This window comes from Crocuta crocuta, unplaced genomic scaffold (assembly GCF_008692635.1).
Source record: "Crocuta crocuta isolate KB4526 unplaced genomic scaffold, BGI_CrCroc_1.0 scaffold31, whole genome shotgun sequence".
Classification (NCBI taxonomy): domain Eukaryota; kingdom Metazoa; phylum Chordata; class Mammalia; order Carnivora; family Hyaenidae; genus Crocuta; species Crocuta crocuta.
Genome location: NW_027528362.1, coordinates 405,744 through 419,528, shown reverse-complemented (window position 1 = coordinate 419,528; position 13,785 = coordinate 405,744). Strand labels below are relative to the sequence as shown.

Genomic DNA, 13,785 nt, shown 5'->3' with positions numbered 1-13,785 from the left:
CCAGGAAATTTTTATAAAAATAAGAGAGTCAAGGGAGCCTGGCTGGCTGAATCAGTTAACCATCCAACTCTTGGTTTCGGTTCAGGTCAGCACAGAGGCTGCCTGGGATATTCTCTCTCTCTCCCTCTCTCTGCCCACCCCCATTCATGCTGTCTCAGTCTCTCTCAAAAATAATAAACTTAAAAAATAAAAGAATAAGAGGACCAAACCATATGATCATTTCAACAGATGCTGAAACAGCATTTTACAAAGTAAACATTCATGATAAAAACCATCAACAAAGTAGATTTAAAGGGAACATACTTCAACATAATAAAGGCCATATATGAAAACCCACATCAAACATCACACTCAATGAGGAAGAAGAGAGAGCCCTTCTCCTAAGGTCAGGAATAAGACAAGGATGTCCACTCTCGCCACTTCTATTCAACATAGCAACTGGAAGTCCTAGCCATGGCAATCAGACAACAAAAAGAAAGAAAAGGCATATAAATCTCTAAGAAGTCAAACTTTCACTATATGCAGCTGACATGATATTATATACAGAAAACCTGAAAAACTACCCAACAACTGCTAGAATAGATAAACAAATTCAGTAAAGTAGCAGGATACAAGATCACTCTAAAGAAATCTGTCGCACTTCAATACACCAATAATGAAACAGCAGAATGAGAAATTAAGAAAACAATCTGATTTACAACTGCACCCAAAATGATAAAGATACCCAGAAATAAACATCACCAAAGAGGTGAAAGACCTGTACTCTGAAAACTATAGAACACTGATGAAAGAAAGTGAAGATGACACAAAGAAATGGAAAGACATTCCACGCTAATGGACTGGAAGAACAAACATTGTTAAAATGTCTATACTACCCAAAGCAATCTACACATTTAATGCAATCCCTATCAAAATACCAACAGCATTTTTTCACAGAACTAGAACAAACAATGCTAAAATTTGTATGGAACCACAAAAGACCTGGAATAGCCAAAGCAAGATTTTAAAAAAAAAGGGACTAAGTTGGAGGCATCACAATTCCAGACTTCAAGTTGTATTACAAAGCTGCAGTAATCAAATAGCATGGTACTGGCACAAAAATAGATACATATAGACAAAGGAACAGAATACAAAATCCAGAAATAAACCCACAATTATATCAATTAACCTTTGACCATCCAATGAAAGACTATCCAATGAAAAAAAGACAGTCTCTTCAACAAATGGTGTTGGAAAAATTGGACAGCAACATGCAGAAGAATGAAATTGGACCACTTTCCTACACCATATGCAAAAATAAATTCAAAATGGATTAAAGACCTAAATGTGAGACCTGAAACCATAAAAATCCTAGAAGAGAGCAAAGGCAATAATTTCTCTGACATCAGCTGGAGCAAATTTTTCTAGATATGTCTCCTGAGGCAAGGGAAACAAAAGCAACAACAAACTATTGGGACTACACCAAAATAAAAAGCCCCTGGATGTGATGAACTGGAAGTGGTGAATTACTACATTGTACACCTAAAACCAACATTAACACTGTATGCTAACTAACAGAAATTAAATTAAAACTTTAAAAAATAAAACAAATTTAAAAAATAAAAAGCTTCTATACAGCAAAGGAAACAATCAACAAAACTAACAGCAACCTACAAATTGGAAGAAGATACTTACAAAGGACATATCCAATAAAGGGTTAGTATCTAAAATATATAAAGAACTTACAAAACTCAACACCCAAAAAACAATCCAATTTAACAATGGGCAGAAGACATGAACAAACATTTCTCCAAAGAAGACATACAGACATATGAAAAGATATTCACTGTCACTCATTGTCAGAGAAATGCAAATCAAAACTATACCTCACACCTGTCAGAATGGCTAAAATCAATAACACAACAAACAACAGGTGTTGGTGAGGATGCAGAGAAAGGGGAACCCTCTTGCACTGTTGGTGGGAATGCAAACTGGTGCAGCCCCTTTGGAAAAGAGTATGAAGGTTCTTCAGAAAGTTAAAAATAGAACTATCCTATGGCCCAACAATCACATTACTAGGTATTTACCCAAAGAATACTAAAACACCAATTCAAAGGGACACATGAACTCCTATATTTATAGCAGCATTATTTACAATAGCAAGGATATGATAGCAGTCCAAGTGTCCATCAATTAATGAATAGATAAAAGAAGATGTTTAAGAAACAGGACCGCCTGGGTGGCTCAGTCAGTTGAGTGTCCAACTCTTGGTCTTGGCTCATGTCATAATCTCACAGTTCGTGGGATCGACCCCCACATAGGGCTCAGTACTGACAGCGTGGAGCCTGCTTGGGATTCTCTCTCCCTCTCTCTGTGCCCCACACCTACTCACTCTCATGTTTTCTATCTCAAAATAAACCTTAAAAGAAGTGTTTAAAAAACAAATGAGCAAAGGGGAAAAAGAGAGGGAGAAACCAAGAAACAGACTCTTAATTATAGAGAACAAACTAATGGTCACCATAGGCGATGGGGGGGCTAATTAAGGGGATTAAAGAGTGCACTTGTGATGAGCATGAGGTGATTAAAATAAAAACTTTAGGAAAAAAAAGAAGTATGAGAGGCAGCATATTTTCTCTACCCATCCTCATCTCCTAAATAATTCCCTGAGTCTATTGGAAGGAATAGCATGGACATGTAACCAATCTGAACAATCCAGAAACCTGGGCAACATACCTAATTATTCCTTCTCCCTTACCATAATCACTGTATCTCTCTTGATCCAACCTCCTAAATGTCTTATTTATTTCTCTCAATCCCCAACTACTCTAGCCTTATCTTTGGCCTCCATAAAGTCACATTTGGATTACTTACTACAACAGCTTAATTATCAGACTCTGCTTCCACTCTGTCTTCTTCCAACCCATTCTCCCAGAGTACCCTGGGTTTTACTGAAGGAAAACCCTGATCATGACATTCCTAGCATAAACCTTCCATGGCTATTAAACGAATGAACACACACACACACCCAGGTCCCAGCACTACACATGCCCTCTTTGCAATCAGACCTCTGATCACCTGTCCAACATTCTCAAATCCCTACTCTAGTGGTGTAGAGGTGTTGTTTTCTTAAATGACAGGATATTCACCTTCTGCCTGGATGGCCCTCCCAGCCACTCTGCTAACACAGATTCATTCATCCCCTTAATATTCAGACTTCAAGTACATTCCCTCCTTTAAAAAAGGCTTTCTTGGGGCGCCTGGGTGGGTCAGTCGGTTAAGCGTCTGGCTTCGGCTCAGGATATGATCTCACGGTTTGTGGGTTCGAGCCCCGCGTCAGGATCTGTGCTGACAGCCAGCTCAGATCCTGGAGCCTGTTTCAGATTCTGTGTCTCCCTTTCTCTCTGACACTCTCTTGCGTGCGCTCTCTCTCTCTCTCTCTCAGAAATAAAACATTTAAAAAATTTGAAATAAATAAAAATTTAAAAAAGTAAAATATCAGCAAAGCTTTTTGTAGATATAGACAAGTTTATTCTAAATTTATATAAAAAGGTACAGACCATGGAACAGCTAAAATAATACCGACAGAGATGAATAAAGGAGGAAGGAATCAACTCCACTCCCTATTAAGACTCCTTATAGAGCTAAACCATCAACAGAGTATAGGAGTGGCAGAGGGACAGACACACAGATAACAGAAGAGAACCCAGAAATATACCCACCCAAGTACGGCAAACTGTCTTATTTTTAAAGGTGCAAAAGTACTTCAGTGAAGGACGAAAAGCCTTTTCCAAATACACTGCTGGAACAAGGGCATATCCAAAGGCAAAACAAAACAGCCTCAACCTAACTTCACACATTAGACAAACATTAACTCAAAATAGACCACAGACTTATATGTAAAACATAAGACCATAAAACTTTTAAAAAATAACATAAGAGAAAACCTTTGAAACATAGGCTTGGGGAATAGGTCTTCAACAGGACACCAAAAACAGTAAACGCAGAAGAAAAAACAATATTGATAAATTGGATTTCATCAAAAGTAAAAACTTCTGCTCTCTGAAACACCTTGTGAAGAGTAAAAGACAAGCTATGGACTGGGAGGACATATTTGCAGGCCACACATGTGATAAAGTATTTAAAATACATAAAGAGGGGCACCTGGGTGGCTCAGTCAGGTAAGTGACCGACTCTTGATCTTGGCTCAGGTCATGACTTCATGGTTCGCGTGACCAAGTCCCCAGTCAGTCTCTGTGCTCACTGTGTGGAACCTGCCTGGGACTCTCTCTCCCCCTCTCTCTCTCTGCCCCTCTCCTGCTCCCAGGCACACCCATTGCTCTCTCAAAATAAATAAACTTCAAAAAGAAAAAAACAGTGACAAAACCACATACTGGCAAGGATGCAAAGGAACATAAGATGGCACAGTCACTCTGAAGGACGGTTTGGTGGCTCCTTATAAAACTAAACAGGCAATTATGACACAACCCAGAAAGTACACTTCCAGGCATTTATCTCAGGAAAAGGAAAACTTCTGTTCATACTAAAACCTATACAAGAATGTTTGTAGCATAAAAAAAAAAAGAGTTCAGAGCAGTTTTATTCATAATAGTGAAAAAATGGAAATAACCCAAATGTCCATTAATTGATGCATGGGTGTGAAGCATATACCATGGAATACTTAGCAATCAAAAGGAACAAACTAAGTGATATATCCAACAGTCTGAATGAATCTCCAGGGAATTATACAGAGTAAAAAAAGTCAATGCCAAAGGTTATATACATTTGTCCATGTATGCAACATTTTTGAAATGCCAAAATTAAAGAAATGAATAACAAATTAGTGGTTGCTTAAAGTTATTGATGAGGGGCCAAAACAGTACATGAGGGAAGTGGGTGTGGTTATAAAAGGGCAACAGAAAGAATCCTTGTGGCAACAGAAGTGCTCAGTATGTTAACTGTGGTGTAAAGAAAACGTCTATCAAATTAAACATACACACAGAAACGGACACTAAGCCTGGGTGGCTCAGTCCATTGAGCATCTGACTCTTGGTTTTGGCTCAAGTCATGATCTCACAGTTCATGGGATGGAGCCCCACATCCAGCTCTGCACAGACAGTGAGGAACCTGCTTGGAATTCTCTTTCTCCCTCTGTCTCTGCCCCTCTCCAGATCGCTCTCTGTCTCTCTCAAAATAAATAAATAACATTAAAAAACATGACTACTACTAAAACTGAGGAAATCTGAATAGACAGGTAGATTGTATCAATGTCAATACCTTTGTTGTAATACTGTACTATAGTTTTACAAGATGTTATCATTGGGAAAGCGGGTACTGGGTAAAGGGTATACAGGACCTCTCTGTATTATCAATTACAACTGTATGGGAATCTGTAATTATCTCAATAAAAATTTCAATTAAAAAAAACATTCAATCTAGTTGTGCACTGTCATGGAAGTATCCTATAATAATAGCGAGGGCAGTTTTAAGAAGGCACTAGTAGAAGTACGACTATCAGAAAACAATCTCAAAATGGAAATGCTGGTTCTTTGAAAGAATAAACAATATTGATAAACCCCTAGTCAGGGTGATCAAAAAGAAAAGAGAGAGGACCCAAATACATAAAATCATGAATGAAAGAGAGAGGACCCAAATACATGAATGAAAGAGAAGAGATCACAACCAATACAACAGAAATACAATTAATTGTAAGAGAATACTATGAAAAATGATATGCCAACAAACCAGGCAATCCGGAAGAAATGGACAAATTCCTAGAAACTCATGCACTACCAAAACTGAAACAGTAAGAGACAGAACATTTGAACATACCCATAACCAGTAAAGAAACTCAATCAGTTATCAAAAATCTCCCAACAAGAGACCTGGGCCAGATGGCTTCCCAGGGAAATTCTACCAGACATTTATTTTTTTTTAAATAGTATTCTTTTTTTTTTTAATTTATTTACTTATTTTGAGAGAGAACATGCACACGTGAGTTGGAGAGGGACACAGAGAGAGAATCCCAAGCAGGCTCTACGCTGTCAGCACAACAGAGCTCGATATGGGGCTCAAACCCAAGAACCAGGAGATCATGACCAGAGACAAAACCAAGAGTCAGACACTCCACTACATTATTCACCATGACCAAATGCGATTTATTGCTGGGCTACAGGGCTGGTGCAGTGTTTGCAAATCAATCAACGCAACACACCATATTAACAAAAGAAAGGATAAGAACTATAGGATCCTCTCACTAGATCCAGAAAAACCATTTGACAAAATACAGCATCCTTTCTTGATAAAAACTCTCAAGAAAGTAGGGAATAGAAGGAACATACCTCAGCATCAAAACAGCCACATATCAAAGACTCACAGCTAATAACATCCTCAACGGGGAAAAACTGAGAGCCTTGCCACTAAGGTAAGGACAGGACAGGGATGTCCACTGTCACCACTGTGGTTTAACTCAGCACTGGAAGCCCTGGCCTCAGCAATTAGAGAACAAAAAGAAATAAAAGGCATAGAAATTGGCCAAGGAAGAAAAAATTTCACTCTTCGCGGATGACACAATACTCTACATAGAAAACCCAAAAGATTCCACCAAAAAACAGCTAGAATTGATACATGCATTCAGCAAAGTCACAGAATATAAGATCAACATACTGAAACTGGTTGCAGAAAGAGAAATTAAGGGGGCGCCTGGGTGGCTTAGTCGGTTAAGCGTCCGACTTTCGCTTAGGTCATGATCTCGCGGTTCATGGGTTCGGGCCCCGCGTCGGGCTCTGTGCTGACTGCCAGCTCAGAGCCTGGAGCCTGTTTCCGTCTGTGACTCCCTCTCTCTCTGACCCTCCCCTGCTCATGCTGTCTCTCTCTTTCTCTCCTAGAAATAAATTAAAAAACATTAAAAAAAATTTAAAAAAAAAAAAAAAGAAAGAGAAATTAAGAAAACAATCCCACTTACAGCTGCACCAAAAACCTTAAGATACCTAGGAATAAACCTAACAACCAAAAAGGTAAAAGTTCTGTACGCTATAGAAAACTACAGAAAGCTTATGAAAGAAACTGAAGAAGACACAAAGAAATGGAAAACATTCCATGCTTGTGGACAGAACAAATATTGTTCAAATGTCAATACTACAAAGCAATCCACACATTCAATGCAATCCCTATCAAAACAGCACCAGCATTCCTCACAGAGCTAGAACAAACAATCCTAAAATCTGTATGGAACCAGAAAAGACCCTGAATAGCCAAAATAATGTTGAAAAAGAAAACCAAAGCTGGAGGCATCACAATTCCAGGCTTCAAGCTGTATTACAAAGCTCTAATCATCAAGACAGTAATGGTACTGGCGCAAAAACAGACACAAAGATCAATGGAACAGAACAGAAAACCTAGAAACAGACCCACAAACGTATGACCAATTAATCTTTGACAAAGCAGGAAACAACATGGATTGGAAAAGACAGTCTCTCCAGCAAATGGTGCTGGGAAAACTGGACAGTGACGTGCGGAAGAATGGACCTGGACCACTTTCCTATACCACACACAAAAATAAATTCCAAACAGATAAAAGAGCTAAATGTGAGGCAGGAAACCATCAAAATCCCACAGAACACAGGCAAGAACCTCTTTGACCTTGGCCATAGCAACCTCTTACTTGGCATATCTCCAGAGGCAAGGGAAACAAAAGCAAAAATGAATTACTGGGACCTCCTCAAGATAAAAACCTTCTGCAGATCAAAGGAAACAGTCAACAAAACCAAAAGTCAACTGAGAGAATGGGAGAAGATATTTGCAAATGACATCAGATGAAAGGTTAGTATCCAAAATCTATTAAGAACTTATCAAACTTAACACCCAAAAAAACAAATAACCCAGTGACAAAATGGGCAGAAGACGTAAACAGACACTTTTCCAAAGAAGACATCCAGATGGCTAACACATGAAAGATGTTCAACATCACTCATCAGGGAGCCACAAATGTTCAACATCACTTATCAGGGAAATACAAAATCAAAACTACAATGAGATACCACCTCACACCTGTCAGAATTGCTAAAATTAACAATTCAGAAAGCAATAATTGTTGGCAAAGATGTGGAGAAAGGGGAGCGCTCTTATACTGTTGGTGGGAATGCAGCCACTCTGAAAAACAGTATGGAGACTCCTCAGAAAATTAGACATAAAACTACCCTATGACCCAGCATTTGACTGCTAAATCCAAAAGATACAAAAATGCTGATTTGAAGGGGCACATGCACCCCAATGTTTATAACACTATCAAAAATATCTAAATTATGGAAAGATCCCAAATGGCCATTGACTATTGAATGGATAAAGATGTGGTATGTATGTATGTATGTGTATATATTATATATATATATAATATACACACACACAAACATATATATGTATATGTATACATACCATATGTATGTATGTATGTATGTGTATATATATATACACAAACATATATATGTATATGTATACATACCACATCTTTATCCATTCAACAGTCAATGGCCATTTGGGATCTTTCCATTATATATATATATATATAATATAATACATATATATTATATACATACCACATATGTATATGTATACATATACATGGAATATTAGATATACAAACATAAGTATATTTATACATATATATGTAGATACACACACACACACACACGGAACATTACTCGGTCATCAAAAAGAATGAAATCTTGCCATTTGCAACAATGTGGATAGAACCTGAGGGTGTAATGCTATGCAAAATAAGTCAGTCAGAGAAAGAAAAATGTATGATTTCACTCATGTGGAATCTAAGAAACACAACAGGTAAACATAGGGAAGAAAAATTAGATAAAAACAGACAGGAAGGCAACCATAAGACTTTTTTTTTTTTTAATTTTTTTTATTTATTTCTGAGAGAGAGAGGGAGACAGCGTGAGCAGAGGAGGGTCAGAGAGAGAGGGAGACACAGAATCTGAAGCAGGCTCCAGGCTCTAAGCTGGCTGTGAGCACAGAGCCTGACGCGGGGCTCGAACCCACGAATCACGAGATCATGACCTGAGCTGAAGTCGTACGCTTAACCGACTGAGCCACCCAGGCGCCCCTCTGTGAGGTTTTAATATTGATCACAAAAGAGACATTAACTCAAGACATACCCAAAATTCAAAGAACTCACTTTTCCAAAAGAATATAGCCAATGCCCAGTAAGGATTAATTTTTGCTAAAGCTTTCTTCTAAATTGTGTTATTTCTAAAAGGCTACTGTAATGTTGTGATTGAGGAATAATCTACGTAAAAGATTTAAGCATTTGTTAAAAAAGAAGGAAACCCATTCTTATGTTTCATCATTCATCCATCCATTCAACAAATTTCTCACAACACTTGCTATGTACAAGAACAGGGCTGGGGACTCAGACCCCATCACAACCCAACACCTACCCTTCGGCCTGCTCTTAAGCACCTTCCTAAGTAGTAACGAAATTAGATAAACATAAAACGACATCCAGTTTTACTGAGACCCTGAGACAACTACTGATTAGATTTTAATACAATTAAGTCTAATGTTTAATTTCTCTGCAAATGACCGAGTATTGTGAAAGCACTGAGGTTATGAATAAAATACTAAGGTTATGAAAATATTAGAAATCTCAGTTTTATTTTCATAGTAGTTATCATCTACTAACTAATTATTTGTATAAACTACAAAAATGCAAATAACGAACAATGGGGTTTTACACAGTTGATCCTTGAACAACACAGGGTTAGGGGCACCAATACCACCCACCCCATGTAGTCAAAATACTCATATAACTTGTGACTCCCCCAAAACTACTAGTAGCCTACTATTGATCCAGAAGCCTTAGCAATAACATAGTCGACTAAAACATATTCTGTATGTTATACATATTATATACTATATTCTTACAATGAAGTAAGCCAGAGAAAAGAACACATTAGGAAAATCATAAGGAAAAGAAAATGCATTAATAGTATTTATACAGCCCACATAAAAGTGGACCCATGCAGTTCAAATCCATTTTGTTTAAGAGTTAACTGTTAAGAAACAAATCCATATGGAACAAAAAATGCAGGGCTTAAAATAAGCTTCATGAGGGCATAAAGACATTGACTGTCTCTTCAACAAATCATTTTTCAATCACATGTAACATCCCCCAATGAATTCAAAACACTACACTTTGTAGAGTAGCCATACAGGAAATTACAAAACTCCCTTTTAAAAATGTCTCATTATTCCTTCAAACCACATGAAGGGTTTCTCAGGGGTTTCTAGAGGACTTTTAGAATAGTTCAGTTGTGGGGCGTCTGGGTGGCTCAGTCGGTTGAGCGGTCTGACTTCAGCTCAGGTCATGATCTCATGGTTTGTGGGTTCAAGTTCCGCATCGGGCTCTTTGCTGACAGCCAGCTCAGAGCCTGGAGCCTGTTTTGGATTCTGTGTCTCCCTCTCTCTGACCCTCCCCTGCTCACGCTGTCTTGCTGTCTCTTTCTCTCTTCGGATTCTGTCTCCCTCTCTCTCTGAACCTCCCCTGCTCACGCTGTCTCCCTGTCTCGCTGTCTCTCTCTCTCAGAAATAAATAAAACATTTAAAACATTTTAAAAAAAGAAAGAATAGTTCAGTTGATATCTCTAGATTCTTACAGAAAACAAAGCAGACCATGTGAGCAATATAAACTGAATTGAAATTATATATTCATTCCATATACTTTACCTTCCAATTCTTAAAGTGATTCTTCAATGTCAGCCACTATGTATTAATTCAGAAACTGTGACTTTTATATATACAAATCAAATGATTTTCCCTTTTAGCTATAAACTTATTACTAAACATCTTACTATATAAAAAAATAAGTCCAACATATTCACTCATCTTCATAAAGGTGTTCAACGTCTTCATAAAGCCAAATACAAGTTGAACTTACCACTTTTTTAAAATCCTCTTCTGCTTCATCAAGTTTTCCTTGTTTGAGTAGTAAGTGACCTCTCTGTAATCTTGCCTAGAAAAAAGAAAGGGTGTTCTGAGAACCAGCATTTCCAAACTTTCTTTAAACACAAAGAATAAAACCAAGTAACATAATGAACTATTAATGAAATATTTATTTTCCCAATGCCCATTTGGCCTACACTCTTGAGAACAATTCCTGAAACCAATGAATGTGTATAATTTTTAAGCATTAAGTATGCTTTCTTAAAAATACTTTTTATGCTATATCCCCCAAAATTGAAAATATGTATGCACACAAAATCTTGTAAATGAATGGTCAAATGAATAGCTAAAAAGTAAAAACCACCCAAATTCCCATTAACTAATAAATCATAAGTAAATGAGACATATACATACATACACACACACACAAAAATATGGAAAATTAGCCAAGTATCCAAAGAAATGAAGTACTGACACGTGCTACAACATGGGTGAACCGTGAAAACAATATGCTAAGTGAAAGAAGTCAGACACAAAAGGCCAAATACTGTATGATTTCTTTTATATGAAGTGTCCAAATAGGCAAATCCACACAGACAGAAAAAAAAGTGGTTGCCAGAGTCCAGGGCATAACTGGAAAGGGATTGCTAATGGGTACTCCATTTCTTTTAGGGGTGATAAAAATGTTCTGGAACTAGACAGTGGAGATGCCTGCACAACCTTGTGAATACACTAAAACACCACTTTTAAAAAAGGATGAATTTGATGGTACGTGAATTTTATCTCAATTTTTTTTTGCCATCGTAATAACTTTTTTGTCACCACAAAAAAAGCTGTATAATTTGGAACTTTACCAAAGTTTTAAGAAATAATTTTGTTTTTATTAATTCTCAGTGGAAATACTCACTACAACCAAATAACAATACCTCTTCCCCTTTCCTATCCTTTTCCCCATGTATCATCTTCCCCCCTCCATCTCTGATATTCCTCTTCTCATGTGCATGAGATACATATTCACGCATCTCTTCCAAGAATACGAACTCTCTGATGAACAATGTGACCCTAAGACAGAAACCATATTGATATTCCACTAAAACTTAATGTATTACTTTTACAGTACAAAAAATTTCCCTGATTCTCTGTTAAGGGCATCGACACATATAAAAAGCAAGATGAAAGCCACTTCAACTAACTAATAATACTAAGAAAATGAACTACTTAACCTTTGTGAAAGGTTGCATTCACTTAGGTAGGTAAAGTAACAACAGATTAAAGAAAAGGCTGACGCTTGGGAATTTCATCCCAAAAACAATAGTAATATTTCAAACCAAACATTCACCCATATCTAATCAGTTATCTTAAGTCTCTTCTGGAATATGGCAGGATATAAACAATAAATGGGTTACCAAATCAATTTTGAAACCATCTAACCTACCCTATTATTTTAAGGCATTACACTAACCTGCCAAACATCAGGATATCCCATTAAACTGTAAATTCCTCCATTTCTGAAGCTTATGTGTTGGTTGCAGGAGATGGCTCTGGCTAATTCAGAATTGTGTCCTCACCACAAACCACCGCGTAAGTGATCTATCTCCTTTTCTTAATCATTCCTGTGATAGCCTGAACGGGGAACTACTGTCAGTCACCTGACAGCCTTTTAATTCAACGGCCTCTTGATCACCTGGTTACTCAGCCTCACATCTAGCCCCGCACTCCCCTCTACACAAAGGTCTTTCTAAGGCACAAGGCTGATGTCACTGCCAAGCTTCTACAATTCACCAAATGTACCCACTGTTCCTCTTTCACACAGACCTTTGATTCCAGGGTCTTTGGATTGTTTTTGCTGCCCAGTCTACTACACATACACGGCAGCTTCCTACGCTCCCCAGCTATGCCCAGCAGGCTGGCCCTTACCTTTAAAGACAAATTACCTCTTCCAAATTCCTTTAAGTTTTCCTTTAAAGAAAGTTTAGATGCACTTACTGCAGTGAAATCCATCTTCAATTCAATCACTTTAGTTAAATCAGGAAGCGCTGCTTTTGATTTGCCCATAGCTAAAAAGACAGTAGCTCTCCGATAGTAAGCAATATAGTTATCTGGGTCACCATCTGAAAATTAAAATAATAAATATTAGCGCTTGGTAATTTACTTAAAAACCCAAATCACTGGGGCGCCTGGTGGCTCAATTGGTTAAGCATCCAACTTCGGCTCAGGTCATGATCACACAGTTTGTGGGTTCGAGCCCCATGTCAGGCTCTGTGCTGACAGCTCAGAGCCTGGAGCCTGCTTCGGATTCTGTCTCCCTATCTCTCTGCCCTTCCCCTGCTCATGCTCTCAGTCTCTCAAAAATAAACATTAAAAAATTAAAAAATATGGGGCGCCTGGGTGGCTTAGTCGGTTAAGCGTCCGACTTTCGCTTGGGTCATGATCTCACGGTTCGTGGGTTCGAGCCCCGCGTCGGGCTCTGTGCTGACTGCCAGCTCAGAGCCCGGAGCCTGTTTCAGTCTGTGACTCCCTCTCTCTCTGGCCCTCCCCTGCTCACGCTTTCTCTCTCTCTCTCCTAGAAATAAATTTAAAAAAAAAAAAAAATTAAAAAATAAATAAAAACCCAAATCACCTAAACCATACTAGGTTTGCAATTCCCTTAAGGCATTGAGTCCTTCCATCAATAATGGGTCAAGTTGACTAGCAAGATCACTACAAATAAATCCAGAATAGGATTGACAAAGTATAGTCTCTGAGCCAAATCCAACCCACAGGCTTCAAGAGTATCTTTTACATTTTTAAAGAGTTGTCAAAAAATAAAAATAAAAATAAAAATAAAAGCACAGAGACTGTATGGCTGCAAAGCTT

At 37.9% G+C, this 13,785-nt stretch overlaps 1 protein-coding gene across 1 annotated transcript in view; it reads right to left on the bottom strand.

Annotated features, from left to right (window-relative positions):
- The window catches only part of DNAJC3 (DnaJ heat shock protein family (Hsp40) member C3), a 68,604-nt gene that overhangs the window by 25,463 nt on the left and 29,356 nt on the right, over window positions 1–13,785 (bottom strand). Inside the window, exons 3-4 of the mRNA XM_077753862.1 lie at window positions 12,916–13,040; window positions 10,925–10,999 (exon numbers count right to left, since the gene is read on the bottom strand). Of these exons, the coding sequence (XP_077609988.1) occupies window positions 10,925–10,999; window positions 12,916–13,040 (200 nt within the window). The remainder of the gene's footprint in view (window positions 1–10,924; window positions 11,000–12,915; window positions 13,041–13,785) is intronic.